This window comes from Panicum virgatum, chromosome 2K, assembly GCF_016808335.1.
Source record: "Panicum virgatum strain AP13 chromosome 2K, P.virgatum_v5, whole genome shotgun sequence".
Classification (NCBI taxonomy): Eukaryota; Viridiplantae; Streptophyta; class Magnoliopsida; order Poales; family Poaceae; genus Panicum; species Panicum virgatum.
The window spans coordinates 5,981,868-6,008,985 of NC_053137.1; the positions used below are offsets into that span (position 1 = coordinate 5,981,868).

Below are 27,118 nucleotides of genomic sequence, written 5' to 3' on the forward strand. Positions count from 1 at the left end.
CAGCTCACATACTTAATGTTTTAAGAACATGGGGTCCTTCCTTTGAGCGTGTTGTGGTTGCTAGCATTCTTCCTAAGGATTTTGATGGAGTGGACGAGTCCAACCTATCAAATGAAGAGGAGTGTGTGCACCATAATCGCATGGTTATTGATCTCTTGTCTAAAAATATGAGCAAGTTGATTTGGAGCTTCATCCTCAAGAAGCAAAGAATATCTCGAGATGCTCATCATATTTGGCGTGTTCTAGAAGACATGAGCAAACCAAAGTGATGATGAAGATAGTGATGATGAAGATAGTGACGATGAAGATCAAGAAGAAGAGGATGAGGCAGTGGAGGAATGATCTACATCAGAAACTTGCATACTTTCTCCACTGACTTCATCCAAGGAGCCGCTGAACAACAAGATTACACTCACTGACTCTGCCCAGGAAAACTCGGTGGTACCGGTTTTGACAGAGGGAATGCTGATGACCACTCTTCTATCGAAAGTTCAACATATCATCAGCCTAGTGAGGTATCTACTTCTCCTAGTCATTTCTTTCTAACTAATAACAATTCCAAGAGTCTTGTGACTAGAGGCAAAAAGAAGAAAGTTGGATTCAAATAAAACTTTTAACTAAATAAAAAAAAAGCCGAAAGATGGCATATGTTGTGTTTCATTTTGCTAAATGAAATACCTCGACTTTTTCAGAACAGGTCCGAGTCAAATAGCAATGACATATGCATTAGCATTACGTTCACTTGTGAGGTTTTCCTTCTTGAAGAACGTGGAGGAGAAAGGAATACCTGCAAAATAGAATAAACACATGGCACAGCTGGGTGCTAGAATAGTAGTTAATGAAACTGAAATATGCATGGGAGTAAGAACTCAGGAGTGTTTTCTGATTTGCAATGGCAATTAGGATATAACTATTAGCAATATACTTCTAAGTTCTAATCTGCATTCATATGCCTGCAGTGAACTAATTTGTATATCCAAAGCATATGAATATTCCAGTACTTCACTACTTCTGGCACTATAAGCTGCATTATCTCACAGGTTAGTACAGTTTAAACCATCTGTTTGCAATTCAAACTCCATTAGTCTCATTTGCTTACTGAAATTGAAGGGCACATCTGGATGATCAAACACAGGTCCTCAAACCAGTGGTGCTGCTAAAGAGCCTGGATAAGTAAAGCGACCCGAAAAGAGCTCATATAAATGATTCCATGCGGATCAGGCCAATCAAGTTTGATTTTACACTCATTAGCTATCTTAATGTACTAGAACTTACAATGTATTTTTTAATCGTTATGCCCTTTTGTAGACCTGTAGAACTTGAGACTTTGTGAACCTGAACAGTCTGTGCCCTTTTGTTAAGTCTAAACATGTGGACATGGAATGTATTTTTATGACATTTGAATAGAATGTTGCCTGTTAGAAATGGAGTACAGATATGTGTGCTAATATGCCATCATCTCTGTTATTATTATTTCAAATAAAAACGAAGTCGTCAGGAGGCATGTACGATGACACTAAGACGTCCCCTATGAACTATGAATCAAATATGAAGCACCAAATCATCAACCTTATTAGCTTTTAATATGTTATTAGCATCACTGCTTTTATTATATTATTGTAAGTTATTGCCTTCTCATGTTCCATATATATTGTTGCCTCCTTCGGTTCCATTTCTTATCTTGCCTCGCAGCCCTCGCTTAACTTTATTGTTTCTGATGTCCTGCAGCCAATCTCATGAGTCACTAGCAATTATATGTCTTCAAGAAAACACTAGCCGCTTTCAAAAAAAAAGAAAGAAAGAAAACACCAGCCTAACAATTACAGCTTAAAAAAAACATTGGCCCACCCAGATGGCGCGGCAACGCCGCTCCCAGAGTTCTAGTGTTTGCTAGATTGCAAGCAGAGATATATATTCCATATAATTACACTTCTAGTCACTTAAAAAAAATAACCACTCCTTCGGCCTGACTCACCCTTTCATCTAATCACCGAATGATTTGAACCTTGTTCCTACACGACCTGATCAAATTGATCAGGCGCCTCCAGATTGAGTCTCCACTATTGGTAAAGCGATCATACTCCCTTCGCCTAAAAGAGAAATTAATTTAGCGGCTCTTTCTGAAAGGCGTGAATGCAAATAAAAACATCCCCTGGATAAGCCAAAGGAAGTGAGATTGAAAAGTTTGATTTTGAGCTTGACAAGATGACTAAGAAAGACGAGAAAAATGTGCTGGAGCTCATCAAGAGAGTAAGAAAGCAAAGTGATGAGCTCACACGACAACAATCATCTCATGAGTCATTCAAGAAAGAATTGGAGAAACTCAAGGAAGGATATGCTTGTGTCACAAATACTTTTTCTTGTGTGACATCTTTGAAGGAAGAGAACCAACAGCTCAAGGATCAACTTGAGAAGATCTCTAGCAAATATGTGAACCTACAAGCCACTCACAAAGAACTTGAATGTTCTTACAAAAAGCTTGTGGAGTCACACACCCTGCTAGATGTGGCGAATGAGGTGATGGTAAACTCACTAAAATTTCCTAAACCTTTCTCTCACACTTGCACAAGCACACAAGTTAAAATTGATTCATCTTGTGCTAACTCGTGTGTTTCAAAAGACAAACTTTCTTGGTTTGATCAAGTTCTTGTAGAATCATGTGATGATCTCATTGCACATGAGAATGACAATCTGAAGCAAGAGGTAGAAAAGCTCAAGATGGACCTATCTAGACTTAAGGGCAAGAGCTTTGCACAATCTTCTCAAGATAACCGTGATGACATGGTGAAGAAGCTTGAGAAGGGATCAATATTGCAAAGCTCCTGCAACAATTCTACTAAGATAATCACAAGGCAAAAGCAAGATAACAAAAGGAGGAAGGTTGATTATATCAAGTGCTTCAAGTGCTCACATATGGGACATTATGCCTCCATGTGTTCATTCAAGGAACATGACAAGTCAAATCAATCAAAGAGATAGAGAAGTCTTGCTCAGAGAAGGTGCTTTGGTTGTCATGATAAAGGGCACAAAATTGAAGCATGTGTCAACCAATCTAGGTTGCACTCAGGAAAACCCGGTGGCACCAGTTTTGATAAACCAGTGGCACCGGTTTCTACTGAGAAATCTGAAATCAAGCTCAACAATGGTTTTCTGAAGGCTCAAGCTAAATTCAAAGAGAAGAAAGACTCTAGAAGCAAGATGAATGTCAATAGCAACTTCAAGCACAAGATTTGCTACACATGTCATCAAAAGGGATATCTTGGTAGGGATTGTCCGAATAGTAAGATCTCTAAGCTCAATCTTGCTCATAATGAAAATATTAAGCTTAGGATGAACTCGAATGACTCTTGTGCTGCCAAAATGGTTGTGATCCAAAGAACAAGCACAAAAACCATTTGGGTACCAAAGTCTTTGGTCACTAACCATGTAGGACCCAATACACGTTGGGTTCCAAAATGTGCCTAAAAGGACTTTGTAGGTACTTGGAGTTGCATTGGAAGCTTGGTTCACTTGAGAGAATATTTATCTTGCATCATCTACTTCTCAAGAGGGATTTCTTGATATCTTCTTATAAAATAATCAAGTGAAATCAATGAAAGAAATATTATCCAATGCTCACTCAGTGATAAGTACCTATCTCTCCAGCTGTCAATTCTCATGTGTTTGATGTGCTTCTGTAATAAACAAGCATGTGAGATAGATAAGCTATTCTTTCTCTCAAATAAGAAAATTTATATTTAATGCTATTCTATGCTACTAACCGCTTCATCAAGAAGCATTGAGATACTTATGGTTGCAAAATGACAAATGACAGAAAATGTGAAAGAAATAATCAAGACAAGAGTTACAAAAATATTATGCTCAGAAAATAGACAATTCTATGGAATTCCGGTGGCACCGGATTTAGAAACCGGTGGTACCGGTTTTGTAGACAAAACCAGAAGTCTCAATGATCAGTGTTCTAAAAAACATTTTTAAACATCGTTTAATCTTGATTAAACACTGAACGGTGGCCAAGCGTTGCGTTTAATCACAGTGTCGTTTAATCACAACACACGTTTAATCATGTTCAATCTACATTTAATCACAAAAAACTCTAAACCATAGGCAAGCGTTCGCCTAGCGTTTAGCATTTTTTAGAACCCTTGATGATCACTAGAGTATTCGGACTTATACCCAGAGTATCCGGATGTGGAATAAGTCTACAACATTTGTTACTCATATAACAAGGCACAGTGAGCAGTTCTTGACCTATTCCTCGATTGTCATAAATTTTTTTTGACCAAAATATGAAGTTAGCTACCCTTGTTCCTTATCTGTGTTAAAAGTGCATGTCTCAAGAGTCAAATCCTTGATGCACTTATTTAGGGGGAGCTCACTCTATATTTTGTGTCTCTTGGTACTAACATCTCTTGCAGGATCTCATATGTGTAGTTCAAGCATGTGGCGTCATAAAAGTACACTTAAACTCTACTTGAATAATTTGCAAGGCAAGAGTGGTTGGTTGTGAGCAGTTCTTGACCTATTCCTCAATTGTCATAATTTTTTTTGACCAAAATATGAAGTTAGCTACCCTTGTTCCTTATCTGTGTTAAAAGTGCATGTCTCAAGAGTCAAATCCTTGATGCACTTATTTAGGGGGAGCTCACTCTGTATTTTGTGTCTCTTGGTACTAACATCTCTTGCAGGATCTCATATGTGTAGTTCAAGCATGTGGCGTCATAAAAGTACACTTAAACTCTACTTGAATAATTTGCAAGGCAAGAGTGGTTGGTTGTGAGTATGCTACCTGACATCAAGGGTCATCAAAAATGAGACTAGAGTTTGTGCCACTAATGTCTGTCTAGTCTTGTCCTTTTTGAGTCTATGATTATATCAAAAAGAGAAAATGGACAAGATGTGTTTATTGCCATAACATGGGCACAAGTAAATAGTGTATTGTCTTCTATGTGAGGAAATCATTTATTCATGGCCAAGGTATGTTTTTGCAAAACTCTTGTAATTATTATTGCATCTAGGCCTTATTATTGCTAGTGTATGCATTTACTTGCTCTTTGTGTCATAGGATAGATTTTCAAAATTAACTAGCATGATAGGAAGTATGCTTATTGAAAAATCATTTGTTGTTGGTCCTTGTGGCCATGTTGATTCATTTGTGGTTATTGTTATCCTTGCTTGATTGCTGGCTAACTACAAATGGTGAAACTCCCTCTCTCAAGTCCATTAGAGCTATCCATCTCATCTCAAGGGCTAAAGTTTTGGAGCTTCTATCCCTATCTCAAACCTTATCCAAAATCTTTCAAAACTTCTCATCTGAGCCAAAGGATAGTGCAAATATGGATAAAAGGACATAAGAAGGAATCCAAAGGGAAAGGAGAGAGCCAGAAATGATTTATTGGACCAAGTCCACGGGTCAGTGAAATTCCGGTGGCACCGGTTTCTGAAAACCGGTGGCACCGGTTTCTGTCGGCAGAACAAGGATATACCCGTGACTTACCCCTTCACTTTTACATTTCACCCCTCTTCTTCCCCATGACTCAGCAAAGTAAAAGGAGAGGTGAAAGTGGCGATTCCATGGCAATTTGAGGATTCCACCATGGGATTCAAGGCTTGAGTAGAGATATCGTTTCTCCATTCCGGTGGAATCGGATTCCCCTCTGTTCTAGGGCTGCAGCAACTTCACCATGTCAGGAGGTACCCAAATCGATGTTCTTCCCCGATCTATCTATCTACGGCTTGTCTCTTGGATTCCTTTGGTAGAACATCGTAACTTAGCTTGTAGAAGCCGCTCCTTGCACTGGAATGAAGTTCCCTTGGGCAGCATTGTTGGGGCACCTGACCTAGGGTTTCTGTGCGGAAACCGGTGGCACCAGATTTCCCAAACCGGTGGTACCGGATTTTGCACAGACACACTGGTTCTTGGCACAAACTCGGTTCCAGAATTACAAATCAATTTTTCTATCATGGAATGTAGTGCCTAAAGTCATATCTCAATGTTTGTGTCACAGATCCAAGGAATGACAATGTTTATCGAAGAAGACCTTTTCACTCAAAGAATGCACAATTTGAGTTTAAAAGAATGGATGCAGCTAGCAGTGCACATGAGATTGAGCCAGCGCATCAAGGGGAACGAAGAAGGTCAAAGAGGACAGTAGGAAGAATCAGTCTCCCAAAAGGTGATATGCGCATTGATGACTCCGAGCCCGAGTCAACCTCTAGTGATGATGATGAGGAGAGTCCATATGAGAGGGGTCCCACTCCTCCAGACTCTCCTACTGCAGCTCAGCGAAAAAGAAAAGGCAAATCCATTCGCACAGAAAGTCATGAGAACAGTCAGGGCAAAGGTCAGAGTGACAGAGGAGATGATAAGGATGATGAGGAGGAGATTATTTCATCTTTAGGACCACAGCCGGTTCATAATGGTCCTCCCACTCACTACAGAAATGCACTTTGAGGCCTCCTTGGGCTCCAGAACATCGAGACTGTGTCAATTACAAAGCCACGGACATGACAAAGCAAGCAAGAATTGAAAGAGCAAAAAATCCTAAGGAGGTTGGTGGTTCTCGGTTGGACTACAGGTTTGGAACTGCATTTTATCAAGATTATTATGAGAGTGCCATCCTCAAGAAAGATGTCATTATTGCTCACTCACAATTTATTAATTGGAAATTCATGAAAGCATACAAAGACCCTAGGATTAGCGAAATAATCTGAGAATGCAAAAGAAAGAATATTTACAAAATCGTGGGCTTTGCCAAGTCTTGGAATAGTGAGGTGATCACACAATTTTATGCTACATGTTACTTCACCTCTAGGAATGATGAGAAGGTGGTGCATTGGATGACAGAGGGAAATTGGTATGGTATATCATATAGACAATTTGCCTCTCTTCTTGGGTTTGATCATGAGGATACAAATAGAGTCAAAATCCATATTAGTCCATACATGGAAAAGGACATAAAATTCATGTACATACCAGGCAAAAAACATCACTATGGGAGAGTTCAAGGCATGCTACCCTTCTATGCGTACTTGCATCGCATGTTTAGGAAGACACTTGCTCCTAGAGAGGGTGATCAATCAAACATATCCTTCTATGGCCGAGACTTGCTCAAATATATGAATCCTAGTGAGAGGGACTTTTGTGTGGTGGATTACATTTGGGAGGAAATGAAGACTATTTCTTGTTCTCTACAAAAGAGTTGTGGGTATGCTCCATATCTCATGCATATCATAGAAGCTGTCACAAACTCCACATTTGAATATGATCATGAGCATGAGCCCTTCCACATGAAGAATGATGCCAAAGGTCCATCCCTAGCTCAATTGCCAAACATACAAGCTAATGAAGAGGAAGAAAATACTTCCGAAGAGCCCACTGCAGCTGCTGCACCATCTATGGCAGCTAGGACAACGTCAGGTAGAGGCCGTGGACGTGGGCAACATGATGTGCACAAGCCCCCTTCTCCACTTAGAAAGATGTTCAACTTCTTGTGTGGGTCTTGTATGAATGCAAATGACATAGCCCACAAGGAAAGGCAAAAGAGGAAGAGGGACTCAAGAATGATTAGACAAATATATGAATATCCTTCTAATAGACCTCCTATTCCCCGTGCGGAGTCCGATGAAGAAGATAGTGAGCCGGAGAATTTTGCTCATATGTGGAATAGAACTCAAGTCGTGGATCAGGTCACTCAAAATGATTATTGGGATCAAGCCATTGGAAGCTCATATTATAATCATGTGTATGGTGGAATGCAAAGTGGCGGTGCTTCATTTTCTGAGACACCATTTATGGGCACACAATGGCAAGGCACTTCTTCTAGCATGCCACATGGAGATCCTAATGCACCTGGAGGTTCCGGTACTGATGGTAGTGATTTTTTTTGGGTGGATTATTTGGGGCGATAGATCCCTATGTTGGGATGTTTCCTCCTCCACCTCCGTTTAATCCTCCAAGTCAAGGCCAAGGCAATAGTGATGATGATGAGGAGTAGAAGCAGTGGAAGACTTCCCCCGGACCCTTTTGTGGTGATAGATGACAAAGGGGAAGAAGAGTGGATGATTAAAGCTCAGCTCAGTCCAGTGCAGTCTGTCTGGCAAATCCGGTGTCACTGGATTTCTAAAACCGGTGGCACCGGTTTTGGCTGTTGGATGCAACAGGCCTTTGTAATAAAATTTGAATCTTAGCTTCTTTGGACTTGGGATCTATTGTAATGAGTGCTACCATGTGTGTTGAACCTGTTTAATCTTATTAAGACTTGCTACCATGTGTGTTGAACCTGTTTAATCCTATTAAGACTCATTTTCATGTTAGTGTGATATTTTGGATGATGTATGCCTTTTGACAGTGTTGCATGGAAATTCCGGTGGCACTAGATTTGAAATTCGGAGGCACCGGGTTTGGTCTGCAGCACTGGTTTCTCTGACTTTCATTGTTGAAGTGATTTATTTAGTGCATGCATCACGTAATATTTGTTCACATAATTTTTTGCACCCCACGGATGCTGAGATTTAGGGGGAGCTCCATGTTTGTCATGTAAATGTGCATCTTGGCATTTGAGGCCAAAACTTGTTGAATTCGATTCAATGCACATGTTGAGGGGAGCTCTAACTAAATCTGAACTTTTAAAAGTTTTTATATATCTTTTGTAAACTTTAATCGCTGTTGTCATCAATCACCAAAATGGGGGAAATTGAAAGTGCATCTAGGCCCCTAGTGGGTTTTGATGGATTGATTGACACCACGATTAAGGGACTAATCATCTTGTTGAGTATATGAGCAGGAATTAATCATCATATCAGTCATCTATGTAAAGAGATGGATTAATGTTTAACAATAAAAGGCTCATACATCAAGATGTGTGCTATGCCATAATAAAATGAGATATTATTGACAAGCAAAGCAAGCATGGAAAGTAAAAAGGAGTATGGTTTAATTCATATGTGAGGACTCAAAGTCAAAGATTTGCGGATGATCAAAATCAATTGAAGAAATGGTTTTCATTCTAATGGCACAAGTCAATGTAAGTTCAAGATGGCTCTTGTGAATAAATGGATGAGATCGAGAGGCGAGTTTCAAGAGACTACGCAAGCGACGGCTTGGCGTGAGCAAGGAAACCGATAATGATCAAGTCCAAGAATTCTAAAGAGACAAGGAGAATTTCATATTGAAAGGTGTCATTCAGTTGAGAAGAAAAAGTGACCAGTGAATCAGAGATTGGATTTCATTATTGATTTAAATGTGATACAAGCATATATGAAGCTCTATGTGATGCAAGGATGAAGAGTTGGAATCCAGGATAGTGTTTCGAGGGACTAAGCTTGGAGAAGGGCAATTGGGTTGCGCCGAAGGACTAATGCTAGGGTGAAGAAATATTCTTTGGATTCAACTTGAGGAATCTTGGTCATGTATGGTGTTCATATTGGCAAAGTATCAAATCTTTCTTGAATTGTATTACGAAGATGTGATTTGAACTAGAAGTGGATTTCATTCAAAGACAAAGGTTCAAGTCACTAGCTCAAGGTTGAAGTGCTCATTTCAAAGAGACAAAGATAGATGCTACTCTCAGAAGGACATATTGACAAAGTATGGCATTGTTAATATTGTTGAAGCTCAAGTGGTTGATAATACATTTAAATTTGATCTTGAGTTTAGGAATGCCGTACTATCAAGAGGGATGCATCACAAGGTGTTTTGACTATGTCTCAGTGCTCAAGTAACCCATGTGAGTTGTTGAGAGACACAAAAGCCACACGTACATATTTTTTGGGTTTGTCAGAGCAAATCTGGTGGAACCGGTTTTTAGAAACCGGTGGGAATAGTTTTGTGTTAGCCGTCTCAACGGCTAGTTGTTTGAATTTCGGTGGCACCGGTTTTGGTAACCGGTGGCATCGGTTTTTACTGGATCTGTAATGGCTAGTTTTTGGGAAGTCGTGTATTTATACCTCACGACCCCCCTCAGTGGCAGGCTGCTGTTTCTGAGGTTGCTGGTGTGCTTCCTTGCTATTCCTTGCTAAGCCAAAGCCATTCTTGCTCTCCCCAACCCCTCTTTGTGAGGTTGCTTGATCTTGTGAGATCTTTGAGTTGGGTAGTAGAGAGAGAAGCCAAAGTGAGCAGTTTGAGAGCACTCAAACCCCTTGAGCACTGTTGGACATCATCAAGCCCGTGTGAAGTGTTTGTTACTCTTGGAGGTGTGCCTCCTAGACGGCTAGGTGTTGCCCGTAACCTACCAAGGTGTGGTGAGTTGCGGGACAATTTGTGAAGGTCGTGCTTCACCTCCGAAAGGGAAGAAGCAAAACTAGTGGAAGTGGGGAAGTGGTCCGGTGAGACCCGTCTCGGTGGAACGGGTTTGAAAAGACTCGTATCCTAAAGAGTTCCTCAATGGAGAGTAGGACTCACACGTGGTGAACGTGGTGAATCCGAACTTCGATGAAACAAATCTTGTGTCTCCTTGCTGGTTTGAGCTTCTTATGCATTCACTCGTAAATTTGGTGAAGTTGCTCGTTTGTATTGTATATGCTTTTTGAGTGCAGATACTTGGAGATATAGGCAATAAAGTCACTCTGATCATCATCTCCAAGTTTGGTTTGCAACTGAGTTAATTATCCTCACTTTTGGTTCAGAGGAGTTCACTGCTCAGAGTAAAACCGGTGGCACCGGTTTTGACTGGCAGTGAGTTTTAATCCGCTGCTTTAGTTGTAATTTTTTAGGTCACGCCTATTCACTCCCCCTCTAGGCGACATCAAGATCCTTTCAGCCAGTCAGTACTAAAAAAATGAGCAACCACACTAAGGTAATCTTCCTTAGCATTACCCGACCAAATGTCAGATGTGAAAGCAACAGAGGAAGTAGCTGCCAAAGTATCCATAACTTTACTACGGCAATCAGCATAGTACTTGGCAAGATCCCTAGTGGTGGTTTGCCATGAGACACTAGCAAACCGAGGGTTATGTGCAATTTTAATGTACTCTTCAAATATTTCAGAATCACCAAAACCCAGAGGAAGATCAAGTCTAGCAATCAAACGACAAAGCTGTGTACGTGCAACCTCAGGACTGTACTCCCAGTGTCCTAAAGTACCATTTGGGTTGAACTGTAGCAAGGACTGAGATGAATGACACTTTTGCATCTTAGCAGAACATGCTAAAAGATGACGCTTCAAAGTTCCAGTATCAAAAGTAGACAGAGCAGCATAGACCTTACCACAATGAATGCATTTAGCTTGGAATCGGATTCTCTTACCATTCACTACCTTGTAGATCTTCTCGTACTCATCCCAGACATCAGAGGTGCATGGCCGGTTCCTCTTGGCGCTGCCCTCGGCGTCCTACTCAGCACCGGCACCAGCACCAGCACCGGCACCGGAAGCATCACCATCAGCAACAAGATCGATAGGTGCATCAGCCATTTGGCCAAACAGTTCCTGCTGCCCCGCGAGCACGTCTTCTTCATCATCTCCAACCCCGCCCATCAACCGGATCTCGTCATTGCCGGTCATTTCCTCCATCGCCAGCGTCTAGTTCCTCAACGGCACTGATGAGAAAGAAATCGACAAGAAAATGCGAACAATCAGAACGAAATCAACAAAGAAAACAAAAAAGAAGAAGAAAGAGGAGCGTGAACAAACCTTTTGAGTCCGGAGCACCAGAGTCGCCAACGAGGTGGAGCAAGTCCAGAGCACCAGAGTCGCCATCGGGACCCAAGGCTCCGGCGCTCTGGTTCCTCGACGGACTAGGCCACTAGGGTTAGGGTTAGGGTTTCGGGACAGAGTGCCGAGCCGGAGAGGCGGGGATGAAGAGGAAGAGTCGTGTCGTGCCCGGGTGAAGGCCAGCGGCAGCGGATGACTGCCGGGCACCGGCCGGATAGGAGGAAGAGGTCTAGATCTAGAGGAAGAGAGTGGACAAGTAGAGGAGGTCAGCGAGGGAGGAGGAGACGAGATGGCCCGGGCTGCCGGTCATCGGTGCCCGCGGGCCGCGGCCGACGGCGTCGTGCCAGAGAAGAGGAAGTCGAGGAGCACCAGCGAGTCGAGGCGGCGGCGGCGCCGGCGGAAAACGAGCAAGAGGGGGAGACTGGAGAGGCGGAGGCGGGCGAGAGAGGGGGTAGGGTTTGCCCCCCACCCAGCGCCGCGATGCGTAATATACCCGGCGCCGGCGGCCCAACGGCTAGCGGGCCGCTCCAACGGCTAGCCGGGCCAGGCTCCTCCAACGGCTAATGGGTCTGGGTTGGGGGGTTCAAAAATTAGTCGGGTCGGATTGGGTTGAGCCCATTAGTCGTGTCGGGTCAGGGTCAACACTATGGGTCGGAGTCTCGACCCAGACCCAACGATAGGTCATGTCGGCCCTGACCCTATTGGTCATGGGCTGGGCTGGGTTAGGGTTGTGTTTTTTCGTGTCGTGTCTAGTGTGGCCCATTTAAACCAGCCCATTTGGCCATCTATAAATACGAGGCACTGTGCCGATCTTCAATTACTGTGGCTTATATGATTAGGCCAGTCTCAATGAGGTTTTCATAGAGAATTTCATGATATTAAATATCATCAATTTTGCTGACATGACAAGAAGAGAGAATGATGTGGTTTCATGAAATGTGAAGAGATTTTTATCACTATTAAACTCATTTGGCACAGATACTTAGTTCTCAGTCTATGTAACTGTATTTATAAAATTTCCACTCAGACCGGTCTTGGGCAGATTAATTGTCGAGGCAACACGTACGAAAAGGCCAATTACATTCGTGGACAGCCCATTGGCCCACGAGAATAGTACCAATCAATAGGCGCCGCGAAATTACATGCTGGCTAATCTTCCCACCGTGGGCTTCTCACCATTGCCCATTTTGTCCTTCCTTCTCACCAAATGACATAGCCCAAGGCCCACAGCTCAACAAAGCCCAGTTGCGTGATCCGCGACGGCGAACTGTCACTCCCGCCCCGCCGTGCGCGCTGCCGGTTACTAATTAAAGCGGCTCGCTCGAGGAAGCGGATCACAGCATGCACGCCGCGATCTGGCCGGTGGAAGGCGCGCGCTAGCCTCGGGTCGCCGCCGGCGGCCACAGTGACGCGATGAAGCTGATCTGCGGGCCATGGTGCGGCGGCGGCGGCGGCGGCAGCTCGGCCCTCACGGACGGGACGATGAGCGGCCGGCACGGCGCCACGGCCCGCGCGCTCCTCCCGTCGCTTGGCTCGCAGAGCGGGCGGCGGCCGCGGCTCCGGCGGTTCATCGTGTCCCCCTACGACCCGCGGTACCGGCTGTGGGAGCACTTCCTCGTCGTGCTGGTCCTCTACTCCGCGTGGGTGGCCCCCTTCGAGTTCGGTTTCGTCCCGGAGCCCGCCGGCGCGCTCGCCGCCGCCGACGACGCCGTGAACGCCGCGTTCGCCGTCGACATCGTGCTCACCTTCTTCGTGGCGTACACGGACCGGCGCACCTTCCTGCTCCAGGACGACCCCCGGCGGATCGCGTGGCGGTACGCCACCACCTGGCTCGCCCTCGACGTCGCCTCCACCATGCCCACCGAGCTCACCCGCCGGATCCTCCCGCCGCAGGCCAGGTCCTACAACTTCTTCGGCATGCTCCGGCTCTGGCGCCTCCACCGCGTCAGCACGCTCTTCACCGAGTACGTACGTGTCGACATTTATATGTTTTAAATAACCGGTTATAACCCACTAAACGCCGTGACAGCAGCCCTGCCGCTGAACGCCTTAACTGGCGATGGCGATCCTACTGCATACTGAATATTGATTTTGCTTCTTCGGCATACTGAACATTGATTTTGCTTCTTCGATCTCTAGGCTAGAGAAGGACAGGAAGTTCAGCTACTTCTGGGTTCGATGCACGAAGCTCATCTGCGTACGTGGTCAATCATTTAACTCCGGCATCCATGCATTATTCGATCTTCGTCTTCCAGTTGGTGGATTGGCTACTCGTTTTTGTTCAGAATTATTCAGAACCCATGGATGATCTGATCGTGCAGGTGACTCTGTTCGCCGTCCACTGCGCGGGGTGCTTCTACTACCTCCTGGCGGACCGGTACCCCGACCCGTCGCACACGTGGCTGAGCGCCTCCATCCCGGACTTCCACGGCACGAGCATCTGGCGGCGCTACGCCGCGTCCATGTACTGGTCCATCACCACCCTCACCACCGTCGGCTACGGCGACATGCACGCCGTCAACACCGGCGAGATGGTGTTCACCACCCTCTACATGCTCTTCAACCTCGGCCTCACCGCCTACCTCATCGGCAACATGACCAACCTTGTCGTCCACGGCACCGGCCGCACCCGGGCCTACCGCGACGCCGTCAAGGCCGCCACCGGCTTCGCCGCGCGCCACCAGCTGCCGGCGAGGCTGCGGCACCAGATGGTCTCCCACCTCAGCCTCAAGTTCAGGACCGACTCCGAGGGCCTCCAGCAGCAGGACACGCTCGCCGCGCTGCCCAAGGCCATCCGCTCCAGCATCTCCCACCACCTCTTCTTCGCCCTCGTCCACAGCGTCTACCTCTTCCAGGGCGTCTCCAACGACCTCATCTTCCAGCTGGTATGCTGCATGGTGTCCATGCATTTTACAGTAAATAATTTGTTTCCAGTTTAGTTAAATTTGCAAGCACAAGAATTAATTAATTAATTAATTTTTCACTACTGCTCTGTCTCAAGGTCTCTGAGATGAACGCCGAGTACTTCGCGCCCAGGGAGGACTTCATCCTGCAGAACGAGGCGCCCTCGGATTTCTACATTCTAGTCACTGGTAGTGTGGTAAAAAAAAGAGCACACACACTCCTTTCATCACGATTACAATTCGAGGAATAGATAGTTTATCCAGTAATAGTTAGCTAGCTAATGATCAGTGAGAAATAAAACAAGGAAATGGCAGTGACATGTGCAAGTGATGCATTGGCAGGAGCTGATAGAGCTCCAGAACGGTGCAGAGCGGGCAAGTCCTTTCTCCATGTTGTGCTCGTTCCATAGCACATTCTTTCAGAGGCTGGGTGGGGTGATCTTGGCGTGTGTGATCTGCAGCTGGTTGGCACGTCCAGGGCGGGCGATGTCGTGGGCGAGATCGGGGTCCTGTGCTACAGGCCCCAGCTCTTCACGGCAAGAACAAGCTCCCTGAGCCAGCTCCTGCGTATGGAACGGACCGCCTTCCTCAGGATTGTTCAGGCCAATGTTGGGGACGGCGTCATAATCATCAACAACCTGATCCAGGTCAGTCTGTTGACTGTTCACCTTCACAACACCTCCAAAATTTGAAAAAACAGAGAGAGTGAGAGATAAAAAAAAAAGACTCTGAATGTCCATTTCCAGATTGTGGTGTGTGCTGTTCGATTTCAAGCTTTGGATTTTGAACTGCTTTTTGCTCTGACGAGCTTTTGAATGAATTCCAATGGCATTGTGTTGCTGTTGCCCTACTCGATCACAGTACCTCAAGGAGAAGAAGGAGAGCGGCGCGGTCGCCGGAGTCGCCGAGGAGATCGAGTACATGATGGCCCGGGGTCAGCTGGAGCTCCCTGTCACGCTCTGCTACGCCGCAACCAAAGGAGATGACTTCCTGTTGCATCAGCTCCTCAAGCGTGGCGTCGACCCAAACGAGTCAGATAACTCCTGGCATACAGCACTGGTAAATAAATCTTAAGATTCAAGACTAAATTTTACCGTCTTAAAGCAAAGTCCCTTTTGATGCTTATTTACTGTCTGAAACTCTGAATCGCAAATTTACATCGCTAGCTGTTCTTGGTTTGAACAGCACATTGCAGCTTCCTCTGGACACGAGCAGTGCGTCAGGCTTCTGCTAGAGCACGGCGCCGACGCTAACGCAAGGGACGCGCATGGGCGAGTGCCCCTGTGGGAGGCCCTGTCACGGGGGCACCACGCCGCCGCGCGGCTGCTGGCGGACGCCGGCGCGGACCTGTCCTCCGGCGACGCGGCGCTCTACGCCCGCGCGGCCGTCGAGGCCGGCGACGCCGCGCTGCTCGAGGACGCCGCGCGCCACGGCGCGGACGTGGCGGCGGCGTGCTGGGACGACGGCGCCACCGCGCTCCACCGCGCCGTCCTCCAGGGGAGCGCCGGGATGGTCGGGGCCCTGCTTGAGCGCGGCGCCGACCCGGACAGGGCGGACGGCGCCGGCCGGACCCCGCGGGCCTTGGCCGACGAGCTCGGCCACGGCGACGTGCTGGAGCTGTTCAGCCGGTGGCGGCGGAAGGTGGCCGAAGGTCCGGAGCAGCAGGGCCCGGCGACAGGTCACGGCGGCGGGCTAGTGGCTCAGAAGGTCGCGAGGTTCCAGAGCGCGCCGCCGGCGAGGGTCCCGCCGTGCGACAACGCCGCCGGCTCGTCGCCGTCGCCGCCGCTGCTGTCGAGGCAGAGCACTCCCCGGCGGATGGTCAGCCTGCGGAACTCCCTCTTCGGCGTCCTCTCGTCGTCGCACGTGAACCGGCACGACGGCGGCGGCGGCGGCGGCGGTCTCAGCCGCCATGAGAGGCACACGCACAGCAGCTCGCGTGTCAGGGTGACCATCTCCTGCCCCGAGCAGGGTAGCAGCGCGAGGAAGCTGGTGTTCATGCCGGAGACGGTGGCGGAGCTCCTGGAGGAAGGCGGGAGCACGTTCGGGTTCGCTCCGACGAGGGCGGTGACGACTGACGGCGCCGAGGTTGACGACCCGAGGCTCGTCAGAGACGGCGATTGTCTCCTCCTAGTCACCGACCAATGGGTGCCTGACATTGGCATCATGGGTAGGTATCAATAATTAATAGTAAGAGTAGTGAGAACATGTTAGAGCTGCATCCTGGATAGTGTTGAAGGCGAGTTATACTTCTATGATTTTGAAAAGAAAATAGAGCTGAAAATGATTCTCTGAGAACTCATTAGCTATTGTTTTGTTCAACTTAATGACCACGTAGGTGTAGTATTGTAGTGTCTCCCCTGGCAAAAAAAAAAAAAAACTGCCAAACACGTAAGAGATACCCGAAGATACTGTGTGACCTTGGGCATCAATCATTTATTTATCTCAATACGACAGTGTTAAAAGAAAGAATCACATTTGCAAAGATGATTTAAAAATTACCACATTAATCAGAAAAAAGAAGAATATATACCATCAGATTTTATTAAGATCTAAAGGTATAGAATCTAAAGAGTCCAGCATACCAAATACGATTAATAAATATATATTCAAAATTCAAAAAGAAGAGAAGAGGCTAGCGATTTTTTAAACATTATTTTCTAATCAAATTACTTCGAACATTGTTGAGAAGAGAAGACGCTTGCAATCATGTAAATATTATTTTCTAATCAGATTACTTCCTATCTCGAGGAGAGATAGACCAAGATATGACCGGCCGTTATTATTTTTATCCTTATCACACGCTATTATCTTGGTACGCTTCAATAGTGCCATCAGAACTGCAAGGAAAGACAAGATAAAATAGTAATTTTTATCTTTATCACCCGTTATTTACTTAATAATGGTTTGTGGTATATCTTTTGCCATATTTTTGGGGGAAAAAAGAGGCTACTACAAGTTTTTGCAGATGTAACACTACTGCAAGGAAAGTGTGGAGCAGTATAAGCTAGGGGACGTAACAGTACCATTGCAAGGAAAGTGATGGTAATGGAGTTATGGTACGGTCTTGGCAACAGTACCATCGATTTAGGAAATCTCGTTATGGGTACAAGCCCAATGTAATGGGATAGGTGGCCAACCACAACACTGATGCAAAGATTTTGTGCTATAGGTTGACCCAAGAATTCCTTATTACAGTATAACGTGGCAGAGGTAGGTAGGTGCATAGCCCATATGATGCTGAAAGTCAGTGCGTGTCCATAACGGCCGGTCACCATTTGATTCCTTAAACGTGGAGGAGGAAACCAATCAAAGAAATGATTTATTGGTGACGAACCCTTCCTACCTGAGCTGAACCGTCGCCGTCATTTTAGCACTTTGACAAACAAGTTTAAAGTTTAGTTACGGTAGTTATGCTACCGTCACCAACTTCTTTCTGATCAACCAACACAACGCCACCTTACAAGTCCACAAGCAACCACGACATTCCCTGACCTCATGCATCATGCATCCAATAATCCCCCTTCTCCTATCCTGCTATATAAACACGAGCACATCTTCTTCAACAACACATCGCATCATCACAACTGCAAGTACAAGCAGCAGCCACGTACTCATCGATCACTCCTAGCAAGCACATTAATCGCGTTCCGTTGAGACCCGTACGAGCAAGGCAGCTGCGAGGAATCGATCGATCGAGATGGCGGGTCTGATGAGGCTGCTCGCCGTGGGCGTGGCCGTGGCGGCGCTGCTGGCCTCGCCGGCGCCGGTGGCGGTGTCTGGGCAGCCGGTGGCCGGGCCGCTGTCGTGCACGGCGTCGCTGGTCTCCAGCTTCGCGCCGTGCCTCAACTTCATCATCAACAGCACGGCCTCCCCGACGGCCGACTGCTGCCGCTCCCTGGGGGCGCTGATGAAGGCGAGCACCGGCTGCGCCTGCCTCATCCTCACCGGCAGCGTGCCGCTCGGCGTGCCCGTCAACCGGACCATGGCCGTCACGCTGCCCAGGGCCTGCAACAACGCCTCCGTCCCCCTGCAGTGCCAAGGTAAATCCACCCATTCACCCATCAGTCGAGCTCTAGGTAGCATTCATGGCAGTAATTGTGTGAAGACACGCTGAAGAGATGCTAATCCGGTGATCTTTGCAGACGCGACGACGTCGGCTCAGACCCCGGCTCCGGGTCCCGTGGCGGACGCGCCTGCTCCCTCCTCATTGGCCCCGCTGCGTAAGAAACTGATCGAAGAACCTTGCGAAGTTAAAACTTGTGTTGCTGAATGCTGACGAGACATTTCTTCGTTTTCTCTTTTGGAATTTTACTGATGAACATCGTGGTTTCCTTCAAACTCTGCAGCGCCCATGACGACGGCGCCGGTGGCAACGCCAGTGCCTGAAGCGCCGGCGCCGGCGACGGCGACGGCGACGCCTGCGTTGGAGCCGACGAACACGCCGCCGATCAGCCAGGGGCAGACGAGGCCGACGGTTGTGCCCAGCAGCTCTGCCTGGAGGAGGCCGAGCGGCGCCCACGGGTCCGTTGCGCTGCTGCTTGCAGTTGCTGGAGCCGCCCTGGTGTGAGATGTGTGATCCCCTAGCAGTGGTTAGTTGAATAAGCGTTGGAATTTATTTGGTGGAGTGTTTTGGACTTTTGGTGATTTTTTTTAGCAGCAGCACTGCAGCAGTTTGGTACACGGATTGTATTAATATGTTCATTTAGCGATTTGGAGTTCTGAACGCACCACCTGCTTGTAATTAGTTTGTTCTTTCAGGTTACGTTGATTGAGAATTGATGGCATGATTAGTATGGTGCAACGTATTTTCGCGTGTTGTCAAAAGGAAAAAGTCTAAATTACTCCCTCAACTATAGCCAAAGTCTGGATAACCTCCTAAACTATAATTTGGTCCAATTTACCCCCTAAACTATGCCATTTAATTAGTTCATTCTACCCCATAATACAATATATTCTTTTTGTTTCTCCATACACAAGTTGAATTTTAACCTCAAATTTTGCAGGGTGGGAGTGGACATCAGGATGCATATTTTAGAAAAAATTTATAATTTTTCAACTTTATTTTTCATATAATTTTGAAATCCAATATTTAATTTTTGTTAAATATTCTAACATATCACAATAATGATAAAAAATTATGATATATTTTCTAACATGTGTTATGATGTGTACTATCATCTTGTAAAAATTCAACTTAAAACTCCACCTATACATGGAGAAATGAAAAAAATAAATTATGTTAGGGGGTAATTTGAACCAAAGAACATAATTTGGGGGGTAAAATAAACCAAACGATAGTTTAGGGGTTATTCAGACTTTGGCTATAGTTGAGGGTAGTAATTTAGACTTTTTCTTTGTCAAAATTTATTTTATTTTATTAGGGAAAATAAGGTGATGGCTTATTATATCATTATTATCTAGTAACCACACACGAGGATAGTGTTGTTATCATTTTTTTTTCCAAAATTTGTTAAACTTGGTTTCCAAAAGGAAAAAGTCTAGTTTCCCTCCCTCAACTATCGCAAAGTTTGATTTTCATTCCTCAACTACAAAACCGGATATCTAGCCTCCCCCAACTATCAAAAGCATTTATTTTATCTCCCTCGGCGGTTTCACAAGCGGTTTTTTCATTTTTTTTCATAGATTTTCTTTCTTATCTCTTTTTTCACTCAATTGAGGTAGCAAACATGGATAAAAAATTATGAAAATTAGCATAGTCGTAGAGGAGAGTACAGAGAACCCAATTTCACAACATTGTGAAGTTGAAACTAAAAAAAGAAATTTTACATTTTCTAAAAAAAAGTATTCAAACTTCACTAAATTTTGAAAGCAGCAAGATGAGCTCTATCTTTGACAAAATTTGAACTGTACTGTGTGATACATATTAGAGATGCATCATTAAGGAATGTCGTGTGTATAGGTTCTATAGCAAAATTTTAAGTTTCTTAGGAAGGGCCAAATTTGATCCTTTTTATTTTTCTTAGAATTTAAAATTTACTCAAGCAGTTGTATATTTGAATTATACATATGAAAATTCTTGAGTAGATTTTAAATTATGTGAAAACATGATAAATTTTAAATTTTGCTATAGAATCTATACTCACAAAAGTTCCCTAATGATGTACTAATATATGTCGCATAGTTCGAATTTTGTCAAAAATTCATAGAATTGGATTCTATGTACTCTCATCTATCACTATGCCAATTTTCATGATTTTTGAACCACGTTTGTTACCTCAATTAAGTGGAAAAAGAGAGAAGGAAAAAAACTATAAAAATGCAAATAAATGCTTGTAAAACTGTTGAGGGAGGTAAAATATACAATTTTGATAGTTGAGGGAGACTAGATACCTGGTTTTGTAGTTAGGAGATGAAAATCAGACTTTCGTGGTAGTTGAAGGACGCAAAGTAGACCTTTTCTTTTCCAAAACCATTGGAAGGTTGTTTCATAAAATTTTCAACTGTGTTTAAACATTGTTGATAAGTATTCAAAAAGTATTGAACCGGAAGACTAGGCATAGCTCGGATGGTTAGCCGAGATAGTCAATTGTTATTGTTGTGATTATCATTGGTGCTTGCCAAACTAATAAACCATACTTCCTTCATCCTGAAATGTATGTCATTCTAGAGTTTTTAGGACATATTAAGGAGATAGAGAAAAGATGCATGTACCCCTCAATAATATACTTTTTAGTTGTAATTGTCTCATTCAATCACAGGAAGCTAGGCAGTCACACAGAAAACAAAGCATACTTGAAAGCTTATATTCTTTGTTATCCAACCAACATTAATTAGTTTACAAACATTAATTATACAGTTTACAGAGAGAATTCTGCGGACCCGCCAGATGACTTCCGCCAAACGAAAAGCCTGGCGCTTCACAGTGGCTAAACAAAAAGCTTGGCGCTTCACAGTGGCGCCAGATGACCCCTCCAAACAAAAAGCATTGAAAACACCAAAATAAAAAATTTGGAGCCAAAACCTTGCGCCTGCACATGAACCGTCCAGCAGCTCCCCTTAAAATGATATACATTTTGAGAACGGAGGGAGTAGCATGTTGTTGTCATTTTTTCCAAGACACGCTACATACGTACTCCCTCCATCCAAGTATGATAGATATATTTGCACATGGCACAATGACCAAGAGCACCAAGTGTGCTTATCAATCTCATAAATGCAACATAGACTTTTTGTTGGTCCTCCAATGTTTTAATTGGGAACTCCTCGTTTCTAGTGTTATTTATTGTCACAACCCATGATAATAGCAAATATAGCTATCATTTTTGAATATTTAAAGTTTTGAAATATAGCTATCAAAAATGGATGGAGGGAATAAATGCTTATATGCGCACACAGAGCCAACTCTAGACCCATGCGGTGGAGGCGACCGCTGGGCGGGGCAACTTCCAATCTCTGCGTCTCTTCCTGTCTGCTGTCGCCCCGACCCCCTGTTCCCTGTGATTTGTGTCTCTGTCCATGGGCAAAGGGAACAGGTTCTCAGAAAAAGGAAAAAGAGAAAACATGATGATCAATTATTTGAATCTCAAAATTAAAACTATTGAGAATTTGTTTGAGGATAACTATGTTGCAACAAAGATTGAATGACTTAGCTATTTTATTTGCAGCATCGAGAAAGATATCTGAAACAACATTGATTTAGAGATCATTCTTAATAAGAATTTTGCATCAAGAAATGCCTGAAGAAGTTTTTTTTTGTGAATGACTGAAATATTATTGTTGAGGAGTCATGGGGCTTAGTTATTATTTGAGGTAATCATACTCATATTATTCTCCATTCTTTAGTTTGTGTTATATACATTGTTCTTCAAGAATTAGATATATGTCAATATATCATTAGTATTATTATCTCCTTTACCATGTTACAAAATAAAAAAATTAGCCTAAAGGGTCCATAAAGTCTGTTTCGCTCGGGGTACTCAGAATCATAGAGTGGGTCCTGCGCGCACGTATACTCCTATGGTTGCACACACATGCACACCCTAGTCCCACGAAAGTTTTTTACTCCATATCTTTTTTTCTTTCTGGTCACTTGAAGTCCCTCCTGTCACAAATTTAAAGTAAAAGTGTCCAAGAAATAAAACCTTTAATTTTATAAATTAATTTCTGTATTTTGATTGACCTTCCTAAGATTCTATAGGTTATAGTACATTTTTACTAGTGATTAGTGATCGAGATAATGTGTTATGCTGACGGGGGTAGTAATGTCAAAACAAGCTCTTTTGCTTTCGCAAAAAAAAAAGCTCTTTTGCAACACGAGGAAATATATTGGTGCACAAATTCAAGAATACTTCACGACATGACGCGCACGACGTTCAAACTCTCAGTGTTCGCCACACGTGTCCTCACAAAGAAGAACGACAAAAAAAAACCTTGCAGATACACGGCCGGAGGGCGGCGGACATCGCATGATTCGGTGACGAACCCTTGCCTACCCGTCCGCCGCTCTGAAACCATCCTCGAAGATGCCATGCGACACTTGAACACTGACGACGAACAGAGAAGAGGTTAGCTGAGGTAGTTACGCTACCATAACCGATTCCCTAACTACCTACACTGCAAAACGTTCCAACGATGCACCTCTTAAACGCGAGCACATTCCCGGCTCCAATCAACGACGCATCACCATTCGCAAGGCCATCCAAAGCTACCTTTGCATCACGATCGATCGAGCTGTGAGGTCAGGGCGGCCAGAGGAGGCGGCTAGCTACTAGCTCATCGGAGGATCGATGGGGCTAAAGCTGCTGAACCTGATCATCGGGCTATTCGCGGTGGTGGCGGCGCTGGCGGCGCCGGCGTCGGGGCAGGGCGGGGCGGCGTCGTGCACGGCGTCGCTGGTCACGAGCTTCACCCCCTGCCTCAACTTCCTCACCAACAGCACCAACGGCGGCTCGGCGCCGACGCAGGACTGCTGCCGGTCCCTGGCGGCGCTGGTGAACGCGAGCACCGGCTGCGCGTGTCTCATCCTCACCGGCAACGTGCCGCTCGGCGTGCCCGTCAACCGGACGCTCGCCGTCTCGCTGCCCAAGGCCTGCCGCTCCGCCGCCGTCCCGCTGCAGTGCCGAGGTAGATGACAGATCGCTAGCTAGCTGCGATTGTTGCAGGGCAGGGTCACGATCACGAGATGCTAGCTAATCCAATCCGTGTGCTTGATGCAGACACGTCGGCTCAGATCCCAGCTCCTGGCCCCGCCGCCGCCGGCGCGCCCTCCGCCTCCTTGCCGCCGCTGCGTAAGAATCTCACTGAAATAAAATCCTTTGGCTTTTACCATCATTTTCCCATGGCGGTTTCACTGATGAACACCATATGATCCTGTTCCAATCTGCAGCGCCAGCGTCGCCCGCAACGCCGGAGCCTGAAGCGCCGGTGCCGCCGGTGGTGGATCCGGCCGGGACGGCGCCGGTCAGCCAGCAGGGGCAGACGAGGCCGGCGCTGCTGCCCAGCTCCGCCCAGAGAGCGAGCGATCACGCCCCCGCTGCGGCTGCGCTCGTGCTGCTGCTCGCCGTTGGAGCCGCTGCGCTGGTGTGATCGGATTGGCAGCAGATGGCGTCGGTTGCCTTGGTGGGGGTGTGTTTAATTTGTACTTGAGCTTGTTCAGTTGCAGACTTGCAGAGTGGTAGAGAGACTAGACAGATTCGTGTCAGTATTGGTTTGTGAGTGATTTGTCAGGAGCATTGCGATGGCTGGACATGTAATTAGTGGTGCATTCTTTCAGGCTTCTTTAAATTTCTGAGCATGAGTTGGACGATGCTGACGTTGCAGTTTTTTTTCTCGAATATGCGCAGCGTATCATTGTATTAAGACGAAGAAGAAATTGGTACGGTGTTCGGTTACAACTCAAATAGAATGGACTCCAGATGGACACAAGCCAGCAAGCCAGCTAAACACAATCTAAAAGATAAACTCCCACATAAACTACTCACATCATGTACAATCTAAACGACTGGCTTTAAGCGTAGTTCTCAGTCAACACTCCATCCCACGAAGGGAGATCTCTTACTCTTACTCTTGTTCTTCGACATCAGAAACAGATCCTGCAATGCGTCCACGTGGGCTTGTTTCAATGGCTTCAGTAGAGAATGAGCAGAGCAGAATCATTGCTCGCAGAAATTCAGTCAGTCAGCGGGGCAGATCCGGCAAATGTTGCTCCACTTCCGTGCTGCTATCTTTCACACCCTTTGCAGCCCATTGGATCATCCTCTACGGCTCTACCCAACACTGTATTACAAAATTTCCCCCCTTAAAATATTTGGAAAATATGCGAAAAACCCTGTTTTATAAATAAATAAATCCGCAAAATACACTACAAGAATTTGTTGAAAATTCTTAGGGGTTTGATGATGAACTGTTCCTACTCTTTTCATTCCCATTTTCGTGTGGCTTGCGCATTCTGATGTCAAGTCTCCCCGGGGCAACCAAGGCGAGAGCATGCGTGGCGCTCTGATGATTTGCATCCACTTTGGTCGGTGGAGCAACTGAATGTCAGGACACGGGAGATGTTTCTTAGGTCAGTTCTAATACAGACTCTACTATGAAAGTCTAAGTATATTTATAGTACTCTATTGATAGCTTTTTTGCTGATGTGGCATCTTAATTATTGAAGAGACAAGAAAAAAAACAAGATTTGATTTCTAGATAAGACATCAAGTCTATGCGCCCTTCAATGCCCAAGAAACCAGAGAGACTTGTATTGTGGAGAGAGTGTGGAGTCCATAAATCTTATGATAAAAAAATAAAATAAATAATTTTATATATAGAAAATATTATTACACACTTTGCATTGGGAAATAAAGTTTCTTGTGATGAAGTCTTTAAGACTTAAGACTCTACGAGTGGAGTCTGCATTATGACTGCCCTTAGTGTATCTTAACTATGATACTAGTGGACTGAGCAGTGCAGAATCATTGTCTGCAAAAAAATTCAGTCAGTCAGCTGGATAGGGATGTCATCTACTCACCTCTTACAGTCAGCTGTTGGCTCAAGAAATTGTCATTACGTGGGTGGTTGCAATCTTCCTAAACAGTAGAAGCAACAACAGAGGACACATTGGTGTTTTTGTTTTGTTTGAAAATAACACATTGGTGGTTGAATTGGCAACAATTTTGCAAGCACATGGACAAGCGAATACGAGCACTCCATCAACCAGCCGACCAGTTTTAACTACTACGCAACGACTTTTGACTGAATGACGATGAGGAGGAAGAGAAAGAGGCGTCCGACTAGCAGAAAACGAGCAAGTCGTGAGCAAAAGGAGGTTCCTTTTGGCAGTCAGTTTCCAGCCCTGCATCCTTTTTTTTTAAATAATAGCCCTGTTATTTACTATTTATTTACCTAAGCTGTTTTTTACCATATTGCAGCGCCATATATTCTTTTGACTTCCCATGAGGCTGCTTGTTACGTAGAACACCATGTATCTGCTCCGTGCATCACATTTCAAATATGATTGCACACTAAGTGTGAGAGTATACTTAACATAAATAAAGAACATACATGTGTTTCTGATCTGATTTCTTTGCACGCATCTTGTATCTCTCAATGGCCTTTTGCTAAACTCACCGGATGACCACGTCCCAAGTCTTCGACATCTTTAGCTTCTGTTGGAACATCCAGATGTTGGCGCCACCTCCTCTGTTCTATTTTTTGGCATTGTCATCTAGGTCTTTTAGAGGTAGCTAGGACAGATGTTATTCCTTCTATCTAACGACAACAATGAACTACGATTTTATTATCATGCATTTTGTCTTTATAATATCATTCCTCATTTTGGACATCTAGAATTTTTAATTTATTTTTTTACTAATCATATTTGTTATGGACTCTTTGGTCATATCCTATTTTTTCTATTTTAAAATTCTGAGATAGCTCTTTAGTAATAATATTTATCTCTATAATATCTAATAACAACAGTAAGCTACAATCTTAATATCATATGTTTTATCTTTATAATATCATTCCTCATATTAGGCATCTAGATATTTTTAATTTCGAATTTATTTTTTACTAATCATATTTGGTATGGACTCTTTGGTCATATTCTAGTTTTTCATATTTTAAACAGAAATTAGCTCTTTAATAATAGTATTTGATATGGACTTTTGTGTTAGTTTAGTCCTAATTTTTCCTCTTTTTTAATTTCGAAAATAGCTATTATGAAGAATTTTTTATTTTGAATTTATTTTTTTACTACTGGTATGTGGTATGGACTCTTTGGTCATATCCAAGTTTTTCCTATTTTAAAATTCCGAAATTAGCTCTTTAGTAATAATATCTGATATGAATTGTTGAGTTAGTTTATTTCTAATTTTTTCTATTTTTTAATTTCGAAATTAGCTATTTAGTAATAGTATTTGATATGGACTCTCTTGACTTAGTTTAGACCGTTAGATCTTCATTAAATCCAACGGTCTAAATTCTTCACATTTTTATATTAACGTGAGAATTTCTAGACCCTCTCGGTGAACGTGGTGGCTTCTTTTAACACTCCTTTAATAATATACCTATTTTAAAATTCCGAAATTAGCTCTTTAGTAATAATATCTGATATGA

At 44.6% G+C, this 27,118-nt stretch overlaps 3 protein-coding genes and 1 long non-coding RNA gene across 4 annotated transcripts; all 4 read left to right on the forward strand.

The window, feature by feature from the left end:
• The first annotated feature begins 846 nt into the window (after nucleotides 1-846).
• On the forward strand, nucleotides 847-1,434 carry LOC120695867. Its single transcript, XR_005683931.1, has 2 exons — nucleotides 847-1,040; nucleotides 1,111-1,434. It is a non-coding gene; the product is annotated as an uncharacterized LOC120695867 (long non-coding RNA).
• Nucleotides 1,435-13,064: 11,630 nt separating this feature from the next.
• On the forward strand, nucleotides 13,065-16,841 carry LOC120694994 (potassium channel AKT3-like). Its single transcript, XM_039978326.1, has 8 exons — nucleotides 13,065-13,615; nucleotides 13,791-13,848; nucleotides 13,973-14,536; nucleotides 14,653-14,751; nucleotides 14,897-14,929; nucleotides 15,016-15,201; nucleotides 15,416-15,613; nucleotides 15,740-16,841. The coding sequence occupies exons 1-8, from the start codon at nucleotides 13,065-13,067 to the stop codon at nucleotides 16,733-16,735; spliced, it is 2,685 nt and encodes an 894-aa protein (XP_039834260.1). The 3' UTR covers nucleotides 16,736-16,841.
• Nucleotides 16,842-18,107: 1,266 nt separating this feature from the next.
• On the forward strand, nucleotides 18,108-19,355 carry LOC120663426 (non-specific lipid transfer protein GPI-anchored 20-like). Its single transcript, XM_039942242.1, has 3 exons — nucleotides 18,108-18,594; nucleotides 18,697-18,774; nucleotides 18,901-19,355. The coding sequence occupies exons 1-3, from the start codon at nucleotides 18,252-18,254 to the stop codon at nucleotides 19,119-19,121; spliced, it is 642 nt and encodes a 213-aa protein (XP_039798176.1). The 5' UTR covers nucleotides 18,108-18,251; the 3' UTR covers nucleotides 19,122-19,355.
• Nucleotides 19,356-23,160: 3,805 nt separating this feature from the next.
• Nucleotides 23,161-24,336, forward strand: LOC120663435 (non-specific lipid transfer protein GPI-anchored 20-like). Its single transcript, XM_039942252.1, has 3 exons — nucleotides 23,161-23,638; nucleotides 23,731-23,802; nucleotides 23,901-24,336. Exons 1-3 carry the CDS (start codon nucleotides 23,302-23,304, stop codon nucleotides 24,098-24,100), a joined length of 609 nt encoding a protein of 202 aa, XP_039798186.1. The 5' UTR covers nucleotides 23,161-23,301; the 3' UTR covers nucleotides 24,101-24,336.
• Nucleotides 24,337-27,118: the final 2,782 nt, after the last annotated feature.